This window comes from Xenopus laevis, chromosome 7L (genome assembly GCF_017654675.1).
Source record: "Xenopus laevis strain J_2021 chromosome 7L, Xenopus_laevis_v10.1, whole genome shotgun sequence".
Classification (NCBI taxonomy): domain Eukaryota; kingdom Metazoa; phylum Chordata; class Amphibia; order Anura; family Pipidae; genus Xenopus; species Xenopus laevis.
In genome coordinates, this window is record NC_054383.1 from 45,773,849 (window position 1) to 45,797,146 (window position 23,298).

General features: G+C 36.3%; 1 protein-coding gene across 3 annotated transcripts in view; it reads left to right on the plus strand.

The window, feature by feature from the left end:
* Positions 1–22,848, plus strand: part of LOC108695783 (microsomal triglyceride transfer protein) — a 37,047-nt gene extending 14,199 nt beyond the window's left edge. For 2 of the 3 annotated variants that reach the window (XM_041568899.1, XM_041568900.1), the window contains exons 7-19: positions 688–835; positions 4,212–4,369; positions 4,998–5,166; positions 6,424–6,531; positions 7,220–7,432; positions 9,655–9,869; positions 10,339–10,436; positions 11,006–11,127; positions 12,440–12,575; positions 13,179–13,270; positions 16,158–16,282; positions 18,287–18,457; positions 22,087–22,848. In XM_041568899.1, the coding sequence (XP_041424833.1) occupies positions 688–835; positions 4,212–4,369; positions 4,998–5,166; positions 6,424–6,531; positions 7,220–7,432; positions 9,655–9,869; positions 10,339–10,436; positions 11,006–11,127; positions 12,440–12,575; positions 13,179–13,270; positions 16,158–16,282; positions 18,287–18,457; positions 22,087–22,240 (1,909 nt within the window). In that variant the 3' untranslated portion in view covers positions 22,241–22,848. Of the gene's footprint in view, positions 1–687; positions 836–4,211; positions 4,370–4,997; positions 5,167–6,423; positions 6,532–7,219; positions 7,433–9,654; positions 9,870–10,338; positions 10,437–11,005; positions 11,128–12,439; positions 12,576–13,042; positions 13,271–16,157; positions 16,283–18,286; positions 18,458–22,086 lie in introns of all 3 variants that reach the window. The other variant, XM_041568901.1, reaches the window with a different exon arrangement.
* Positions 22,849–23,298: the final 450 nt, after the last annotated feature.

The window sequence follows — 23,298 nt, forward strand, 5'->3', positions numbered from 1 at the left end:
AGGCATTTATGCAGAGGGAGAAGTACAATATTCTGGAATGGCCGTCAAAGTCCCCCGACTTAAATATCATCGAAAATCTATGGGATGATTTGAAGCAGTCTGTCTATGCTTGGCAGCCATCAAATTTAACTGAACTGGAGAGATTTTGTATGGACAAATGGTCAAATATACTGCCATCCAGAACCCAGACACTCATCAAAAGCTATAGGAGGCGTCTAGAGGCTGTTACATTTGCAAAGGGAGGCTCAACTAAGTATTGATGTAATATCTCTGTTGGTGTGCCCAAATTTATGCACCTGTCTAATTTTGTTATGATGCATATTGCATATTTTTTGTTAATACAATAAACTTTATGTCACAGCTGAAATACTACTGTTTCCATAAGGCATGTTATATATTAAAAGGAAGTTGCTACTTTGAAAGCTCAGCCAATGATAAACAAAACTCCAAAGCATTAAGAGGGGTTCCCAAACTTTTTCATATGACTGTAGATATTTCTTTTTATATCTTTATAAAATAAGCATGTGTTTTTTATACTTCTACTGCATACTTTTCATTTACAGTGAAAATTTGCATTCCCTAAATACTACTTGTGCACCATGAGAAAATAATAACTCTGTGTTAAACTGATTATGATAGTTATTATGTTAGACTACAAATACATTATATTATTTCTGATTCCAACAGGCAGCACTTGGAACTAAGGTCTTCCAATCCTGGGCCAACTGAGATCCCTGAGGACAGTGTTCAAAAGATACTAGAGTTGCTGCCTGAAAAATATCAGAAAATAGAGATTGCTTGCCATCCTCAGAGACGAAATGAAGGAAGTCATTTGGTATGATTGTAATATCTTTCGATATCATATTTTCTTCATGCCCTATTTCCATCCTTTTAACGATTTTGTACATTTTACATGCATCTTCCTATCATAAGAGTTTAGTTTCATAAAATGAATACAATTTTGAGAATCGGGCCAAACTGTTTTTCCAATTTCCAATGTCCTGTAGCTGAAGTGATAAGTGAAGAATAGTGAAAAATGAGCTGTCTGTATATGTAGTGCTTTTAAATTTTGTGGAAACACATTATATAGTTACATGAGATATTGCACTGCTCTTTCATATCAATAAGGATAAACCTGCATAGAAGTATTGGCTTTAAAAAAGTTGTGCACATTCGAATATAATCTAGCCAAAAGCTAGATACAGTAATACAAAACAATGAAGGAATCATTTAATTAATATGCTTTGCTACAATACTCATTGTAAGGACTGTATGCGTGCAGCAGTATAGTCGCCAGTGGTCTCTAATTTCCAGGGGCAGTCAGACATTTTAACTACCTATCGCAAGAGAATTAAAATTTACTTAAAATCACTATATAATATATTAACTCACACCAGTCCTTCTGTTTGTTTGTATGACCTGAGTGTTCTTGACAGGAGGAGTGTTAATTTGACAAGCCCCTCCCAACAATGCTGTAAACACTACATACATTGTTTAACAAATAACTTTCATGCCCCCTCTAATAGTCACTGAAGGCTGCAAACAATTATAATGAATAGTGGGGAGGACTGCCTGTGGTGCACTATCCTGCTTATCTCATGTATCTTCTACAGGCCCTTTCCATCACTTTGGCTCCAGGCCTGGTCCCTGCTGTTACTTTACACTAATAGCAACCCCTAAATCACATCACCTCCTTCACATTCTTCCTCCTTTAACCCCTCGTGTCTCCACACTTCCTAACAGGCTACCACCAAACTTCAACACCGATAATTCCTATCTTAAATTCACCTCATTCCTTACTTTCTAACCCTGGCAAGGCCCTTTTGTTTGCCAATTCCTGGCTCACTCCCCATGGGCATTCTATACCATACCTCCACATCTGCTGTCATTCAAAAAAAATACAGTAATACACTTTAGCCAGGCACCCCTGCAGCAATTAAAACACATATTCTTTTGTTTCTTTTTTGAGGTAACCAGCATACACATAATTTCAGGAGGTTGCTGCAGTTTCTACTTCAAGTGTATTACTAATATATGGATAGCCACGTTGGCAACTACACACATGTTGTTCTGTCTTATTACTTTTGTTGTTGTTTGTTTCTCTTTTTTTCTTGTTCTCTTTTGACTATGAATATTGATACAATTTTCCGTTTATGTAGCATGATTATTGAAGACCTATTTTATGAATGTCTGCTTCATATTTTCTCTGCACAATTAATTGAGAATGTCCTCTTTAGTAAAGGAAAGTTAGATAAGGAAACCTTGTTCCATCGAGGGAAGCAATGATAGCCTTGGTACATATTTGTCAGAAAATGAAATTTTTGCGGTCAGTCACGGATTCCTCTTGGAAAAAAATTAGCAGAAATGAGAGAGAGAGCTTTTAATTACCATTTAAATGGTATTATCCACAAATGATCATGTAACAATATATTAAAAATATATAAATAAAATAGGTATACATAACTTTTCCAGGACATTTTTATAAACCTTGGATATATTAAACTGTTTCTGGTAGTCTTCCAAATTTCTAAGAAATTTGAACTCTTGTCAGTACACAAAATGCGGTTTTATATCAGTAAACCCTGAATGTGCAGCTTTCGCATCTAAATATAGCCTTTTTAAATTGCTTTTATTTTGAAAAAAATAAAAATATTGTCTTAACCCCTAAATTAATATTTTTTTTTACATTGGCCGGCCACTTATTTTGTGTACAACTAATACATCTAATTATATTAAGAGTATTTTACTGTATAAATATTGCTGTTTATTGTTTCCTTTACAGCAGTTCTCTTCAGTTAATATATACGTTTGTTTGAAACATGACAAGTAGCACTTGATCAGGTACATCCAATATTATTGTTAATTTAAAAGCAGGCATTATTTGAATTTTGCTTGCACACCGTGAAAACCTTAAGGCCAAAGATGTATGCACTTGGCATTGACATTTAATGGAATTGTGTATTTATACATAAGTTTGGCACACCATGTATACAAATTTATCTAAATGCTGGGTCTGGCGGCTACCTGATAGCCCCCATAAATACTGTATATAGAAAATTAGAGTGAACAGGGCACATGAATCTAGAAAAAAAAGCTATTTAATTACATATTTAAATAGTTCAAGCAAAACCCATCTCGTTGCAACCCCTAGGAATGGGGTCTTTGCCAGGGGCACATTCCTAGGGGTTGAACCTAGTTTTGTTTTTGCTTGCACTATTTAACTATGTAATAAAATAACTTTGATTTGTGTCCAGCCAACTCGCAGAATTATCTATTCGAGACAGCTGTTAAAACTAGCCATGCAATGTCAGAAAATTTTAATTAATCTAAAGTCAATTGCCAGATCCTCTGGTATATCTGCTTTTTTTCTCTATGTCTAAAACTAAGCACAACATTTCTAATACCTCTGCATAAGCAGAAACTCTCAGGCATCAAAAAGTGAAAGGATCTAGATGTCATAATCATTATTTTAAGGATAATGTGAATTATAACACTTTCTCTCTGTTTTGCCTATGTGAACTTTCTGAGAACTTTTCTTAATAATTACAGTTTTAAAAAATTATATATATATATATATATATATATATATATATATATATATATATATATATATATATATATATATATATATATATATATATATTTCTCTAATAATAAAACATTATCTTGTACTTGATCCAAACTAAGATATAATTAAACCTTATTGGAGACAAAGCAATCCTATTTGGGTTTATTTAATATTATTTAAGTCATTTTTAGTAGACTTAAGGTATGAGGTATGGAGATCCAAATTACAGACAGTTCCCTGGTCCTGAGCATTCTGGATAATAGGCCCCAAATTAGAACATGTGAAAATATCCTTATGCACCCATGCCAAGTCTCGTGATCTGTTGCATATAAGGGCTCTGCACTAGTTGAACCATGTAGTCTTATGGTTTTTAGATAGTAGAATGAAAATATGTAGATGCTGATCAAACTTTTACATAATATAACTTGCCAGTGGGCTTCATAGCTTCTTATGTTTAATATTATTTTAAAATAATCCAGCCCACTACCATGTAGTTTATGAGATAATATTCCACTATTTTAAAAAACGTGAACCAGCCATGGAAAGCCCTTCATATATGCAATTATCCTAGTAACATGTAATTGTCCTAGTATGTCTCAGTGCAGGACTGCCTTGTATATTATCTTTGTATTTTTCATTATAGCTGACAAACTATTTAAAAACCTCTCCAAAAAAGCTGACTAAACTGGACATTTCTAAAGTATCAACAACGAGACATTTTAATGCTATGGTGCATATGTTCCGTCATGCAAAAAAAAGGGATGTTCTTCAACTCTTACAAAAGGCTTCTGGCGAATTGGTGTAAGTTAGCTTTTTGGTAAATTATAATTGCCATGCCACTTCAGCACTCTTCTTTTGTAACATAAAAATTGCAAATGTTGGCAGATTTATTTTTCTAAGTTACTCCAGGTTTTGTCTTATGAACACTGAAAGATGGAAACGCAAATTGAATATTGTAGTTCCATCTCCTCTTCATCTGTGCCTCTTGCAATGAGGCCCTTTATGCTTTCTTTTTTAATTTTTTGTTTATAGAAATGGACTGTCTGGATCTAATATTGTTCATAGATAAATTGCATCACAGTTTGTAGTTCACTGACCTAGTAATGACTAGAATGGCATCTGGAGAACTTCCAGCTGTGTGGGGCTTAACTATTTAGTGGGGGGGTTAGAGCTCCCCCCACAGAAAGGAGTTCAAACATTTTTTGACAAACTGACACATGTGATCAATATGTGAAAGCTTTTATAAATTATTCAATGCTTTAAACACTTTCATGAGTCTGGACAGAATTAATAATCCCCTTTTACTCACCAGTTTGATGTTCTGCTACTGTCAACTTTATAGTATCTGGGAAGAATAGCTTTCATCATACTTCCATCTATGCAATACAAAAAAGTATTTCATGTAAAACTCATTTATATATTTTTTTAGCCCTTTTTACATTGATGCTGCTGTGGGAGCACAATCATCCGCTTCTTTAGCAGCCCTCTCAGAGTTCTTGGATTTCAGTAAAAAGAAGCAGGTCAGCTTGCACGAGAAATTTCTCTATTCAGCAGCATTTGCACCTCATCCATCAAAAGAACTGCTCAACCTTGTTTTAGTGAGTACAAGAAATCTATTATGTACCAAGAAACTGATCAGGTGTTTTATTCTTTTTTTATGCAACATTGTTAAAATCAGCATAAACCCAGTATGTTCTAAAGTCCTGAAGAGGTTAAATGAGCCTGTATGTATAAATCTGTTTTATCTGTCATTGGGACCAATTTATTTTTTCACTATCCTCAACTATAATGTTCTTTGGCCTGCTTTACCCTGAGCATGTTCAGAAGTTCAGTTGCTATGCTTAAAGTCTTCTACTGACAATTCAATATTTTTTCCCAGCACACTTGTGGTGTAGAGAGCATCCCAAAAGTGGATGTGTTTTTTAAAAGTGGACATGGCATATGCAATGTTGTCTCCCTGCTGCCATCTGCCCCTGTTTAAAAATCTTGGATTCGGATAGATCAGTAAATATGTATTATTTGCCAGTAGTTCACCTTTAAGTTAACTTTTGTTTTACTTATTTGCCTTACAGATCTGTGTCTTTGCAGTTTCCAAATTTAAAATTCTATATGGCTGTTAGACCTGTTGGTCTGTCAGGCTACAAGCTTCATTTTTATTGTTACTTTCTTTTACTTTCTTTTAATTTCTATTTGGACCTAATTAATTAGTTAATTTTTCAATCTGTTATTCAAAGTAGTAACTGTTTGGTATTTAAAACTGGCCCCTAACACCCAGCTGAAATTCAAAAGTTTAGTGCTGCTGATCAAAATATACAGATGAGTCACACATTTCTACATAATACGCTCTGCTAAAAGTTAATTTTCTGATGAAGTACACAGCGTGTTATAATTAAATCAGTGGGTGTTTTCTCCGGTTATACATACCAAGTTAGCTAGGGCTGAGGGTGGATATATGCCATGAATTTGTTTACATGGCACCTGAGACTGGACTTTATGTTTTCCCATGATTCCAAAACTAAGCTTATCTAGTACATATTATTTCCCTGGTTAAACGTTTAAAGATATTTAATTACATGTAGTCATTAAGTGGATTCATTTTCATTCAATAAAGTATGAGTGAATAACTTTTTGTGCTCGCCTTATAGCTATACTACTGTTTGTTTAATAGGGTTGATGTTGTTATAAACTTTACTGCAAACGCATCCATTTACACGAGGTATATGACAACTTCTGCACATATAGATATAGACCAAATATAGAGATATGACTTGTTTTGTTAACACAGTTAGCTAATACAAGCATTTTCTCTTTGGAAGAGAATTTTGTTTTCTTATTATTTCTTTCTACGGTTTTAGGAGAAACTAAAGGGTAAAGTTTCTGACCCAATCATTATGGAAACTGGAATTGTAATCATTGGAGCTATCGTTGGCAAAATGTGCAAGATGAAACTTTGTGAATTAAAGGTTTGCTTTATTAATATACATTAATATGTAAAATGTTAACCTAGTGATCTTAGACGGTCTATTTTATGCAAAAGCGTTTGTTTCTAATTGTTAAAGCAAAAATATGAGCTAGTTCTGGCAGCTTGGTGCAGTTTAGCAATAATATTCTATCCCCTTAATACTTTGTGCCGATATCAACATGGCTTGTTTCCTGCAGTCTGTTACTTATAAAACTAAAGAACACGGGTTTATTATCTCTTGTTTAGGAAACAGTACCTTCATTAGAACGATATTGCATCAAATCATTATAAATAGTTCATTTTAAGTTGTGATATTTTACCAAGTTCTGTAAGCTTAATCATTTCTGCTTTGGTTCACTCTGGTTGCCTGAAGCATCAATATGATATATTATATGAGATTACAAAAAAGATCAATGCCTATTCCCTGGCCCCATGTTTCATTAGTACCGGCAAGTAAGTAGATTTAATTAATAGTGTGAGATTGTGACTGGCATACAAATGGCATCAACAAGCCAAAAACAGTGGCAGTCAAAATACTGTAATCTACCTTATCCTAGTAAATTATGGCAAACACGCTACCTAAAGCACAAGTAGTGGTGACAGTCCCCTGTGTGTCTGTATAAATCAATTCAAAAGTGTTCATGCCCTTTAGAATAGTCTTTCATAAATGTTATGTCCATTCTTTCCAGGATGTTGAGATTGCAAAAGCCACACTTGTAGAAGGTTTGTATGAGACAGAGGAGGAATCGGAGATAAAAATGTATCTTGTTGCTTTGAAAAATGCCCAGCTTCCAGAAACCATACCCCTTCTACTTCAGTATGCAGAAGAAAATGGTGGATCTGTGTCCAGGAAAGCATTAGCTGCTTTACAAAGCTTCCCAACAGAAATATTATCTACAAAGGTAAAATATACAGTATTGATGATGGTCAAGTTACAACTTATACAAGTTGTTCTGTGAACATATAAAATGTCACACCTTTAGGCCAAAACTGAATTGATTCTTATTCTGATTGAACCAATTGGTGGCATGATGCCTTGAATGTGCAGCTTACATAGATCCAGTAATTTTTATTATGTACAGAAAGAATACATCATGTGACAAATTAATTTGGATTCATTTTGCAACATCTAAATGGGCTAGCATCAGCTATCAGCTCCAACTTGGGTTAGCATTCATTGTATTCGCAAATTCAAAGCTCCTTGAACATGCTTTTGCAACACATAGAAGCTAAGCTAGAATGATTTGTTTACAGGGACTGTTAAGTGTCAGCCATGAAGATTTGTTTGCACTATTCATATATTGGGGTGTTTCCTGCCTCAGAGTTTAAGAAATGATGTTTAAATGTGGTATCAAACTGTTCAGAAGGCCTGTGTCATATTTACCTATTTTGAGTATTTCAGCTCTCTATAATTTCCATATACAGTGGTGTGAAAAACTATTTGCCCCCTTCCTGATTTCTTATTCTTTTGCATGTTTGTCACACAAAATGTTTCTGATCATCAAACACATTTAACTATTAGTCAAAGATAACACAAGTAAACACAAAATGCAGTTTTTAAATGAGGGTTTTTATTATTTAGGGAGAAAAGAAATCCAAACCTGTGTGAAAAAGTAATTGCCCCCTGAACCTAATAACTGGTTGGGCCACCCTTAGCAGCAATAACTGAAATCAAGCGTTTGCGATAACTTGCAACGAGTCTTTTACAGCGCTCTGGAGGAATTTTGGCCCACTCATCTTTGCAGAATTGTTGTAATTCAGCTTTATTTGAGGGTTTTCTAGCATGAACCGCCTTTTTAAGGTCATGCCACAACATCTCAATAGGATTCAGGTCAGGACTTTGACTAGGCCACTCCAAAGTCTTCATTTTGTTTTTCTTCAGCCATTCAGAGGTGGATTTGCTGGTGTGTTTTGGGTCATTGTCCTGCTGCAGCACCCAAGATCGCTTCAGCTTGAGTTGACGAACAGATGGCCGGACATTCTCCTTCAGGATTTTTTGGTAGACAGTAGAATTCATGGTTCCATCTATCACAGCAAGTCTTCCAGGTCCTGAAGCAGCAAAACAACCCCAGACCATCACACTACTACCACCATATTTTACTGTTGGTATGATGTTCTTTTTCTGAAATGCTGTGTTACTTTTACGCCAGATGTAACGGGACACGCACCTTCCAATATTCAACTTTTGTCTCGTCGGTCCACAAGGTATTTTCCCAAAAGTCTTGGCAATCATTGAGATGTTTTTTAGCAAAATTGAGACGAGCCTTAATGTTCTTTTTGCTTAAAAGTGGTTTGCGCCTTGGAAATCTGCCATGCAGGCCGTTTTTGCCCAGTCTCTTTCTTATGGTGGAGTCGTGAACACTGACCTTAATTAAGGCAAGTGAGGCCTGCAGTTCTTTAGATGTTGTCCTGTGGTCTTTTGTGGCCTCTCGGATGAGTTGTCTCTGCGCTCTTGGGGTAATTTTGGTCGGCCGGCCACTCCTGGGAAGGTTCACCACTGTTCCATGTTTTTGCCATTTGTGGATAATGGCTCTCACTGTGGTTCGCTGGAGTCCCAAAGCTTTAGAAATGGCTTTATAACCTTTGAAATTGAACTCAGGTGTGATAAACCACAGTTAAGTTATTTTTTAACAAGGGGGGCAATCACTTTTTCACACAGGCCCATGTAGATTTGGAGTTTTTTTCTCCCTTAATAACATAAACCTTCATTTAAAAACTGCATTTTGTGTTCAATTATGTTATCTTTGACTAATAGTTAACGGTTTTTGATGAGCAGAAACATTTAAGTGTGACAAACATGCAAAAGAATAAGAAATCAGGAAGGGGGCAAATAGTTTTTCACACCACTGTATATATAAATGCAAATTTGTGGATTACCTTTTTGTAACTTAATCATAAAGCACACTTGGATAATTTAGCAAGGGCCAAAGTGAGAACCGTGTAAGCACCGATAGCATTCAAATTTATGAAGTTTTTTCTTTGTATCCAAAAACATGTGGGAGACAAAGACCTGTAAAGTTCAGCTTTAGAAGTTTTCCAAAAATACTAGCTTCAGTAAAGATTTTCTGATGCTTAATATGAGATTCCACTGCCAATACTGAAATCATTTGAATTGGTATTGTAGGAAGTGAAGAGCACTTTAAGAAAGATTTTCCATCAAACATACCAAGAGTTTGATAAGGCACGTAGGCTGATGGCAGCAGAGATATTGTTGGTAACGGACCATTCACAGATGGACCTCATCAATATAATACTGGGTCTGGAAGACATGAATACGGAGGCTTCTAAGTTACTGCTTTCCAAAATACAGAGTGGACAACAAATAAAAAATTGGTTATGGTAAATTTTTTATGTTTGTTTGTGTGATAGGCGCAGGTGCAGTATGAAGTGTTGAAGCCCCTAACCTTTATCACCCATATAAAGAATAGACCTACTGTATTCACCTGAAATTGGGGCTTTGTACTACATGCTTCTTTGGTCACTTTTGCAATTTACATACATTTTTTATTTCTGAAACATTTGCTGTTTTAAACTGCAAATAGCAAGCTCATATATCATTGCCAACCTGAATATGCATGAGTCACTGACACTATTGGCCTTCAAAAATTGCTTTAAAGCTTATAAACTTTTATTATCTCAGAAGCACTTACAACAGAAAATTAATCTAAATAACAAATGTGCTCTGACGACCAATAAGTAAGTTTACACAATTCTTTTTTTTTTTGGTGTGGGGGTGGGGATTAGATCCCCTTTACATATTTTAATAATAATTTGCATCATGATCACTTTTCTTTTCATTCTTTTATAGCAAAACAGAGAATACACTTCTGAGAGACAAATATCTGTTTAATTACAGCAAATTATCTCAATCAGGGAGATCCACATTTGTTTCTGGACCATTAACAGGTAATGGCAAATGGAGATTGTCTTTACAATACTATTCTATAGGAAAGTACTTTAGTGTGTTTGTCATGCACATGAAAGGCTATTTTGATTGGGTAGCAATAGCCTTATGCGCAGTTACCCTATATCTGACTCTGATAACAATATTACATACCCAGTCAAAGTACATCTGCTGGTTCCCTGACATTAATACATACCGATTAAAGTGACAGCAGAAATGTAAGGCAGCTCTAAACTTACCTTGCTGTTTCACCATTGGATGCCCCATCACACTCTTCTTCTGCCTCTCTCAAGAAGTACCAAGAAGAAACATGCAGACCCAGGGAGAATATACAAACTGCAGATACTTACTCATTATTTATATTAGTTGATGTGGTCTATTGGCCCTAGTATTAGTAGTATTGATTATTTAAGTGCCAAACGGTAAGAACAGTACGAGATAGTTGCACTGGTTGTCCTATGACATATGTCTGGGTGACTATATATATTCATGGGAGCGCCACATGATCAAAATATTAATTTTGTTTCTTTAAATTTCTCAAACAGTTATTAAAGTTTCATTGGTATTTTAGCTACAAAGGATGTGTCATCCACCTATGGAATAGATCTTTTGTTCACTGAATCTGGGTTTCTGAGGCAGAGTATTTCAGACATTACATTATTTGGCCACAACAACCATCTCAAGGCAATGCAGGTATGTTTTTTTTCTTATATGTAACTGGTTACGGGCTGGAGGTTGTTTTCTTGAAATCTACAGAAAAAAACATAAATTATCAAATATATATATAAATTATACAAAAATGTTAAATACTGTTATGTAGAATTTTGCTGCTCTGACCCCATCAGCCATCATTAAAGTGTACTAGTATAAAAAAAATCATTATAAAGCAAAAGAGAAAGATATTGTAACATATCAGGACATTATTCTGTAAGTCACAGAGGAGTTCCATAACTGTTTAAAGGCACAAGACAAAGGCGGAGTGCTTTTCTACAGGTCTGGTATAACATTTTCATTCAACTATATATTAAAGTCAGAAATTGGATCTGCACTCATAGGAAGTATGATGAATTAAACATGGGTTTATTTGTAGAGGTTAAAGTTTCAGCTAACTCAACAGCCTTTCTAAAAGCAATAACATAATGTAAGCAACCAAATAAGCAAGTGATGGTGGGAAAACTGAGACAGTGATGTCATCACTTGCTTATATGCTTTGTATTCAAACTGTGTTATTGCTTTTGAGAAAACAGCAAAACATCAGCCTCCACAAACCTACATTTAGGGGCAGATTTATTATTATTATTTATTATTAAAGGTAGAATTATTTTTTCCACAAAAAATGTAGATGGCGAGAGTCATAAATAAATTTTTTTGGGTTAAAAAAAAACTTAAATTTTTTTCATTTATTATATGGACCTTAAAAATAGCTAGAATCTGAAAATAACCCAGCTAAAGCCTGTCGAGGTTATGCAGAAGTCAATGGCTAAGGTCCCTTGACCTCTGCCATTGACTTCTTCAAACATCATTTGAAGATGTTAATAGCCTTCATGATGTCGAGTTTTTTTCAGTGGGTTTCGCTCGAAAACTCAATCAATTCGAGTGATTCAAATTTTGTATCCACTAAAAATATATATCACTTCGAATTTTCATGTTATTAACCCCGAATTCACTCCATTCGAGTTGTGAGTTCATTTGAGTTCATTCAAGGTCTTAAAAGCTCTAAAATTCTACCTTTGATAAATAACCCCCTAAATTCAACATAATTCCTCTGAGTATGGATTCAATTTCTGACCTTATATTTACTACTACATTTGGTGGACTGCACTCCAGCTTCAATTGAGTTTTTTTTTTTTTTTATATATAAATGATTGCCTGTACCTGAACTGGGGACTGGGGGAAAAAAAACTATGAATGCTTGCATCCTGCATTTTAACAACTTACATTCACGTACTCTAGTAAATGAAAAGAATTTTTAGCATGCTTGCATTTATGTGCCACCTATTTAAAGGTTTCAATTGAAGCCGAAGGCCTGGCGTCTCTGTTTGGGGATGGAACCGAAGATGACGATGAAGACAAAGATGCAACAGTTGGAATGTTAGCTGTGTTGTTTGATGTGCAGCTACGACCAGTAGTATTTTTCCAAGGCTATATGGATGTCGAGTTTTTTTCAGTGGGTTTCGCTCGAAAACTCAATCAATTCGAGTGATTCAAATTTTGTATCCACTAAAAATATATATCACTTCGAATTTTCATGTTATTAACCCCGAATTCACTCCATTCGAGTTGTGAGTTCATTTGAGTTCATTCAAGGTCTTAAAAGCTCTAAAATTCTACCTTTGATAAATAACCCCCTAAATTCAACATAATTCCTCTGAGTATGGATTCAATTTCTGACCTTATATTTACTACTACATTTGGTGGACTGCACTCCAGCTTCAATTGAGTTTTTTTTTTTTTTTATATATAAATGATTGCCTGTACCTGAACTGGGGACTGGGGGAAAAAAAACTATGAATGCTTGCATCCTGCATTTTAACAACTTACATTCACGTACTCTAGTAAATGAAAAGAATTTTTAGCATGCTTGCATTTATGTGCCACCTATTTAAAGGTTTCAATTGAAGCCGAAGGCCTGGCGTCTCTGTTTGGGGATGGAACCGAAGATGACGATGAAGACAAAGATGCAACAGTTGGAATGTTAGCTGTGTTGTTTGATGTGCAGCTACGACCAGTAGTATTTTTCCAAGGCTATATGGATTTGGTGTCCAAAGTATTTTCAAGCAGTGGAGAGCCAATGAGTGTTGTCAAAGGAAATGTTTTGCTTATTGACTATCTCCAGGTAAGACCATCTGCAGCTTCAATTCGTTAATCCTGTTTAGTGGAAAGAATTTTTCATCCACATGTTCTCTACTTTTGTATTAAATTATTCTTATATGTAGATTGCCCTGTGTAGGTCAGTTAGTGACTAATTACACTGCAACAGCCTGTCTCCCTTTAATCCACAGTATTGAACAGCACTGGCATTAATTGGCTTAAATTAAAAGTGCATTTATTAGCAACATTAACACATTAAACTACTAAGTAAAGCCAAAATGTTCAGCTTCTTATACCTGTTCAACGTGCTCTCCTTTCAAATAGGTCACACTACCCGACCTTAGACTTATACTGAATCAACGAAGGGTAGGAAGGGGCACACGAGCTGCAGTATCGGCTGCAAATCTTTTATTTAACGCGACATGTTTCAGACCATATAGATCCTTTTTCAAGTACCATTAAACTACTACTGTCCTTTTCTCAAGCTTTTCTTCCTTTAAATCCAATGTCTACTTTTAAATTACAAACAGAAAGCAAATTTCAGTGTTATGTTTAAATAATAATGAGATCCAAATTATGGAAAGATCCCTTATCTGGAAAACCCCAGTTTCTGAACATTCTGCATAACAGGTTCCATACCCGTATCAAGGAAATTCCGTTTACCACAGTTCCCAATTTAAAGAAGTTGTTCACCTAACTTTTAGTATGATGTAGAGAGTGATAGTGTGAGACAATACACAATTGCTTTTCATTATGTGTGGTTTTTGAGTTTTTTATCTTTTTATTCATCAGCTCTCCAGTTTGCAATTTCAGCAATCTGGTTGCTAGGGTCAAAATTACCCTGGTAACCATGCATTGATTTGAATACAAGAATGGAACATGACCTGAATAGAAAGATGACTAATCAAAAGTGGCAATAACCATAAATCTGTGAGAGCAACCCCAAGGGGGGCCACATGGGACATAACTGTTCGGTGAGTTTGCAGTTGATCCTTAGCATGCAGGTCAGATTCAAAAGCAAACAGTTATGATCCATGTGGCCCACTCCCAAGGCACTTATTAGTTACTGCCTTGTAACCAATCAGTGGAAACCAAGAGAGCTGCAAAGCAGGAAGTAGTGTTCTGGCTATTATGTTAGCCATCCAGTCACTTCAGCCTTTATATTAGAAACATTGTTTATTATCTGTTTACCCAGTTTTTATTTTTACTCTGAACTGTTCCTTTAAGGCAGTGCTGTCCAACTTCTGTGGTATTGAGGGCCGAAATTTTTTAGGCCTACATGTGGAGGGCTGATAATGGAAGCTAGTGTTGACCACTCCCTTTTAAACCCCACCCACTTTAAACCACACCCATGTTACCACAAGACCATATCCACATTAATTGTGGTAGCACACCAAAAAACCAAATGGTTGGTGCTCACTGCAAGGATATCACTTATCACTAATATGTGAAAAAAGTTGTCATATTAAGAAATACCCTTAAATCCATATGCCTCCTCATACCCTATGGATAACACAGCAACCCCAGCACATGATTAAACACCTTTGGGGCCCCTAACAATAATTTATTTTCAAATGCTAACAAATCCCCAGAACAAATACCAGGCTTATGGCACACATAGGCAGAGTATGGCACACATAGGCAGAGTATGGCACACATAGGCAGAGTATGGCACACATAGGCAGAGTATGACGCACGCAGGCAGAGCAGGGCGCACGCTGGCAGAGCAGGGCGCACGCTGGCAGAGCAGGGCGCACGCAGGCAGAGCAGGGCGCACGCAGGCAGAGCAGGGCGCACACAGGCAGAGCAGGGCGCACACAGGCAGAGCAGGGCGCACACAGGCAGAGTATGTCAAACACAGGCAGAGCAGGGCACACACAGGCAGCGTATGTCACACAGGCAGAGCAGGGCACACACAGGCAGAGTATGTCACACACACACAGTCAGAGTAGGGCACACGCAGGCAGAGTAGGGCACACGCAGGCAGAGTAGGGCACACGCAGGCAGAGTAGGGCACACGCAGGCAGAGTAGGGCACACGCAGGCAGAGTAGGGCACACGCAGGCAGAGTAGGGCACACACAGGCAGAGTAGGGCACACACAGGGAGCATAGGGAAGGCAGAGCAGGAGACAGGGCAACCCATCAGGAACACTGTAATATGTACTACATACAGTGACACAGTGCTGGTGCCCCATTAGATATTTTGTATAAAGTGTGAACCGGTGAGCAATGTAGGCAGTTTCAGTCTGGGTCTCAAGTGTGAACAGTACTGGTTTTAAGGGTGTGAACAATAGAGGTGTCACTAGTGTGAACAATGCAGGGGGATCATAGATGTGAACAATACAGGGGATTAGTCTGTATTTGAGGTTTAAACAATGCAGGGGCCAGTTAATCTCTGTAGTGATACCATTTAAAGATTACACATGGTATACAGACACAGCAGGTAGGTGGGGGGCCACACAAGGGAGGGTCCTGGGCCGCATGCAGCCCTCATTCCGCCAATTGGACAGCCCTGCGTTAAGGTATGGTCCTCCACATTATGGAAAATCCCATATCACAAATTACAGGCATTCTGGATTATAGACTCTTTATCTGTATTGTGTGTGTATATCTGATGTGAGTGTTTTAAGAAGATTATGTTCAAAAAGAAAGTTTTTGCGTTGTTTTGTGTACATGAGGTCTTACCTACTGGGTTGTTAAGTGCAAGACTATATTAAATTGAATAAAATGAGATGATTTTTAGACATATAACAAGACAGCTCTTGTGCAGATAATTCATTCTGCTCCAAAAATAATGTTATGAACCTTGAGTCAACATATTAGCTTTATAGCACAAATAATGATATAGCATAGCAGCCTGTTGAAAAGAGTTTGAATTCCACAACTAAATGATTCAATTCTTTTCTTTTCAGAGGTTGCCAATGCAGTCTGGGCTGCAGGCCATTGTCGAATATCGGGGTGGGCTTGGCTTAGAGGTCTCAGCAAACATTGATGTCAGCATCTGGGAACAGGAATCCAAAACAAACATCAACACAAAGTATGATCTAAACTGCTACAAATGTCTAGTAATTCAAGGTCAGAAATGTAGAGCAAAGACCATTGCAATGTCACTTAATGGTTTTGTTAACAAATACTTGCATCTACCACTACAGTATGAAATATATATCTTTCTTTCTGTAGATATATTTTTATAGAAACAAAAAGCTAGGCTAAATGATGATATTTAATAGGAGAGCAATATATGTATAGGGAATCAAAAATTTCTAGAAGGGATGACTATTGTAACTTACAATACAAAGCAGAGTTATAGATTTACTCTTATACATTTTAAGTTATGCAATTTTTGTTCACCACGAGAGGGCCATAGTGGTTTATATTCTCCTGTTCTAGCTTATTCCTATTGATCAGGGATTAGTGCTTCAATGAAAGTGATATGCTGTAAAAATTCACTTGGAAGAGCACTTCATATTGACTGATTAAATCTAGTTGTATTACAATACTAAAAATAAAGTAATCGTGGCCCTATAGGGGAAAAAAACTTTTTGTCAGCCTTTAAAGGTGGTCATAGACGTGCAGATTTTACCTTCATATCGGCCCTTTCCCTACCTGCCACTAACCATTCAGATAAAATAAAGCAGCAAAGAGAACAAACCAGCCGATGTCCTGCCCATCACAATTGTGTAAAAGTATGGCCGATAAAATTTTACTGGGAAGCTCACAGCGATATCGTCAGATCGGCAATACATGCAGCGATATTATCGTCGACTGACAGAAATATTTTAACCTGGCCAATCATCCAAATGCCGATCTCCATGGAACCCAAAATGTCGGGACTCTCCACACATTGCCCGAAAATCGTATGATTCGTACAATCGGACTTTGCGTCTAATGCCTCCAATCCCCAAGGTCCTTTTGAGGATACCAAAATAAATACAATTAATTTAAGATAAAGTTAAAAAACTTTTTTATTGCCCCATATAAAAAAAAGTTTGTAAGATTTTCACTCAAAAACAAAAGTTTGTAATCCTATAAAAGCTGTTAATATTTTTTCTGTACTAGATATGCAAAAATAATTCCAGATTTCATTCAGAAATCAATAGGGAACAATGCACTGCTCTCTGCATATTATGACCTCTTGATACCTTAAGAGAGGCCTCCAAACCCTACAATGACCTCAAATAACCTTTATAATTTAAGCAGTTTGCTTTATCTCTTGAAGTACCTTTGTGTCAGCAGTAAACTAAGTAAACACAATATCACAGTTTATGAACAAAAAGGGAACTGCGTGATAATTGTCACATCTTTGTTTGTCTTGGGGCAAACTAGGCAATAAATATATACTATATATAATTTTCTTATAGTTTTTCATAACCTAATTCAACCCTTTCCATGTAGACATCCAATTAGTTCACATGCTACATATTCGAAGGCTAGACTATATGTAAATGATGGTGCCTGCAGACAACGGAGCATAACAATAGCTCCGTGACCACATCTGACCATGAACCTCTAGATGGATAGCCCTTTTAACTCATTTTGATTGGGTTTCATTGTAAGTTATGAGTAATTTTACAATTGTATTTTTTGTATTCATTATTTTACTTAATTGTTGAGGCATCATATCTACTAAAAAAACAATCTGGATGCCCTAAGTACAGGTAGTGGCAGTCCAATGTCCCCTCTGGTTGAGCACCTTTTATTACTTGTTAATATTCAGCACATGAAGTGAGGAGGATGATCCCCCCCCCCTTCTTTTAGACTGGGTTCCAGAGAATCTTGCAATTTTTTTCCTAGGCTCCACTGCACATGAAGTAGGTGACGGGGGGGGGGGGGTCAGAGCATTTATTCTTATAGAACAAATAACATTTGTTGCTTATTTGAGGTTCTTTATTGTTTGTGAAACGTTAATAAACAGCCCCGGAGGTATCTGCCCCATTGACTTTATGATAGTACCATCCCTTTGTAAGCCATATGGTGCAGTGCATGCATGATCTATTGGCAGTAAAGAAGACTTTAAAGGATTTCTGTTCTTGATTCCCAGGGCTTCCCTTGTCTTTGAATTTACAACTGAAGTGGATACCTCTTTTTTCCAAGCTGATATCAAGGCTCGGGTTGATTCAGAGACTGCAGTAGACTTTGACTCCATTATGAAATTTTCAGCTTTCCCTATGCTCATGTGCCTTGAGCTGCGTCAGAACAACATGCCTTACAGGTAACGGTGAAAAAATTCCCATAAATGATCTTGCTTTGTGTATGCTTGCTAATGATGGAAGGATTAATACAAACTATTTCTAATTTGTAAGTATTGTGGTGTTTAGCAAATATGCATGCATTTTACTTCTCTCTTCCCTACTTTAATGACTCGGCTAACATGAGCAAGTCGAATGGAATTAGTGGTAATTTGTAGATTTTATTGTAGAAATGAACAGTAAATGCTGGGAGATCGGTAGGGGCATTAGGAGCCATTGTACTGTGCATAGTATTATTTATATATATATATATATATATATATATATATATATATATATATATATATATATATATATATATATATATATATATATATATATATATATATATATATATATATATAGGAATCTTGGATACGTGGGTGCACATCAGGAGCCTTTAGACAAAAAGAAATTGGATTAAAAATATAAAGTTTTATTGGCCAATTTTAAAATGTTCTAATAAAAGTTTATATTTTTAATCCAATTTCTTTTTGTTTAAAGGCTCCTGATGTGCACCCACGTATCCAAGATTCCTATCTAATTATAATTTGTGAGTAGCACTCGGGTCAATTGTGTTTAGTAATGGTGTGCGGAATTTCTACGAGTTTTTATATATATATCTATATCTATCTGCCCCTGTGCTTGGAATGGGATACATATACAGATAGAACAAAAAACCAGCACCAAGGGACTTAAAGTGAATCTATCTATCTATCTTCATATAGCCCTTCTTTCTAGTCATTATAGTTTTCCCAAAACTGAGCAACACATTACATTAGTACAATTCCTGCTGCCTTTTCAAATAACTGAAGCATTATCCCTCTGCTAACACATTCTTCATTTGGGATAAGGTCAAATCCTAAGAAGTAGTTTATTTCCCACCAGCCCATATAACAGGGAATCCTTTATTCCAACCATGTCACAACCTCAATGCCTTTTAGTGGTGGTCCAGCTTATATAACATTTTATGGTCTTATTACCCTAAATCATGTGGGAGAATTTACAGAGAGCTCATCCACCCACACTTAAATTGTTTAACCGCACCAAAAAGCTCACTTTATTTTACAGTCTCTAGCATTCCATCTTCATCATTCAAGGAAATAATTAGCAATGTTATATCAACTTATACCATGTATCGTGGCACTTTAATCTTAAAATTTATACCCAGAAACAAAGAACTAGAAACCAGAAAATTTGTTTTATTTAACACAACTTTATTTAATTATTGTAGCAATTTCTTTGACAATAACCAACGTTTACCACTTGCAAATTCTATCTGTTGTACAGGATACAAATGAATGCAATTAGATATTTATTAATAAAAGGAAGCTATAAGGACCTCTTACTGCCCCAGTGAGACTGGGCTCCAGTGGCTTAACAAGGGGACAACTGCACCCGCTACATCTCTGTACATTTTATTAATTATTGCTAACACTTGCAATATTTATGAGCTCTACGTTCTAGATGCACAAATCAGATATTGCCAAGGATGCTGTTTTTTATCTAGTCTTGATATTTTTCTTTCACAAACCTTCATATAATATATTCCTCTTTCCTTCTTAAAACCTTTAACATTTGAAATAACTGTAGTGAAATAATAATTATGTAGTGAAACCACAGGATCATAACACAAAGAAAGCAGCCTTTGTATCTTGCATTATTTAGCTCTCCCCCAGATTTGTATACTGTAACAACCACCATGCGTTGTACTTCTCCAGACAAAATATGACTCCTGTTCCCATTAGATTGCTGATAAATTTGAGATACCACTTGGGTTTACCAACACAGATAGTTGTATCTGGTTCCTAAGCTATAAAGTAAGTGGCAGTGGCGCGTGCCCCCTGCTCTAACTGGCACTAATACAGGCCATCAGTACTCAAGAGAATAAAGTACACAAACAGTTTGGAATGTGTTTCACTAGTCTTCTTGGATTATAACTTACAGTTTTTATTAGACTTATTATCATTATTTTTATACGCAGCTACTGATTATATGCAGTGTTGTATAGAGAATTGCACAGGTACAAAATGTGTCTGCCTCATTATTACCCAGATTTACAGTGCTAATTAATCCACTTTGGTAAATAATGTGCAAATTGCAGGTGCCCTTTGCTTGTCTCAGTAGGGAAGAAAATCCTGTCATTTCTGGGGCACCAATGGATGTAGCGCAGAAAATGTAACAGAGTATGATTCATTCGGTGAATGTAGGTTCTGTTCTGCGTGGATATGCAACCCCTAAAAGCAACGCTGCCTCAAGGCAGGTGATAATTCCAGAGATCCTTTGCACCTTATTCGGCAAAGCAGAAGAAAACTCACAAGAGGAAATTATAAAGGGCTGTTAATGTTACTGACAGATGGATATAATTTTTCACTTGCCACTTGCACTTTTGTTCATAAATGAGCCCTAGGTTCTCTGTAGGTTTGGAGATCAGGAGCATGAGACCACTAACTGCCTTGTCCCTTTTTATGGGGTACAAAGTGTTGTTCTGCATAAGGCATCCAGTAATTCCCATCTAAGCGATATTGTATATAATTCTAAGATTACTTTGTTTTAGCATCATGATTTTTAAGAAGTCGTGGCTGCAATTAGCCCGAAAATCCAACTATTTTGGGCTTTTCAGACAAAAATACGAAAAATTCAGACTTTCAGGAAAAGGTCCGAAAAAATCTAGTTTTTACCCGATCCAATTAAATCTTGTTTTTTGGTTTTTTTTATAATAAATAAGGTCCAACCATGGATTCTAATTTGGTCTGACTTTTTTTATTTAAATATTTAGAAAAAAAATTGGATTTTGATAAATAAGGCCCCTAATGTAAATACTATAAATAAAGATATACTGACACCCCCAATCCAGCGTTACCTGCTCACCCTGACATTGTGATGCATAAAGGGGTGCTTCACCTTTAATTTAACTTTTACTATGTCGTAGAATGGCCAATTCTAAGCAACTTTTCAATTGGCCTTCATTTTTTCATTTTTCTAGTTTTGGAATTACTTGCCTTCTTCATTTGATACTTTCTAGATTTCAAGGGTCATTGACCCCATCTAAAATACAAATGCTCTGCAAGGCTACAAGTTTATTGTTATTGCTACTTTTTATTACTCTATTTCTATCTCCTGTTCATATTCTAATCTCTTGTTCAAATCAAAGCATGGTTGTTATGAATGTGGACACTAGCAACCAGATTGGCAAAACTGCAAATTGGAGAGCTGCTGAATATAAAGCAAAGTAACTCGAAAATCACAAATAATAAAAATTTAAAATGAAATGCAAATTGACTTATACTATTACACTGTACCTCATACTTAAAGTTAATTTAAAGGTAAACAACCCCCTTTAACTGTGCTGTCTTATGAATGCTGGATGTGTAGTGTTAGGCTAGGCTGGTGTGATCCTCCTATAGGCTGGCATATAGATATAGACAGTATTCCAATCTTCTGCCCAGCATGTTGGAATGTCAGAGGTAAGCAGCTAAAATAACAGCTTGTAGCTTTTTTGGTAGTGATAATTAAAAAAACATTTTCTTTACATTCTTTAATATTATCACATGAATGAAAACAGTAAAACACATATTGCTGTAATTTAAGTGAATTTGCTTTTGCCCTTCAGAGAGACCTACGTTGTGTCCGAATCACTTCCAGAGAAGAACATCACATACACGAAACGAAAAGGACGCAAAGCTACACTATGGGGGAAAGATTTTCCTTTTCACAAATCGAACTCAGAAATGTGTAGGAGCTTACTGACTGCAGACGAACAATAAACCCATTATCAAATTCCCTGGCACAAGGGTCACCTATGGTCACACAACTATCTGCCCTTATTCTTACTTTTGTGCAGTCTATGGGTAACACCAGATGAACATTGCACATTCCTGCATATTGATGTTGTCATTCATAAAGTTCCCCCAATCCTCCCACAATGGACAGGTCCTCCTGTAAACCCACAGACTTTAACTTTTTCTCTTCCCAAAACAGGAGCAGCACTGATGACAACCCATGTTTGTGACAACCCATGTTTGTGACAGGTTTTTTTTTTTGTTTTTTTTTTAAATGTGTGGTAATGTTGTTGCAGCTTTTGACAAAATAATAAAAATAACCAGTATTTTTAAAAGTATTCCAATTTAGCTGATTACTTCATTACCCAGAATGCCTTTATGTACTGTTGCTAATTGTGTCCCACTTTACTTTTATTTTGTAGTTGCTGTGTCAAAAATCATGTTAATTTAATAGCAATAGAAACTATATTATGGGTAGAATGGTACATATTGATTTGATCATAGACACTGCTGTGCATATTTCCTTTCAAATTTGTCACTCAAAGACACTCTTTATAATATGGCAAATGAATAAAGTCCTCCTTTTACTTAAAGCAAAATTATACCCACTTTTTAACTCATTTAGTAAGGCTTGTGTAGAAAATTACATAAACAGTGTCTAAACTTCCAGATAGAAATAGGGATTCATTTTTTACACAAATATAAATGATTGAAGGAAACTATAAAAACACCAAAGAGCTATTACACAAGACCCTTTATGCACGGTCAGATTGGGCGGACCCAGGACCCACCGGGGTCGCTACTTCAGGCCCCCACACCCCCTGGGCCCCTGCCACAGTTACAGAGACACAGATACCTCAGGCCCACCCCAGCTGCAACCCTGGCCCCCTGCTCCTACGTTTTTTATGATCGCGACCAGGGGCTGAGAGGGAGGTTGGGATGTGGCGCTAACAGATTTCCTCGTTACGTGATTTTGTGACTTTGTCCAGGTACTTGAATTCATCATAATCCTGCTGATAAAGGCTCATATTTGTCTGGATCCC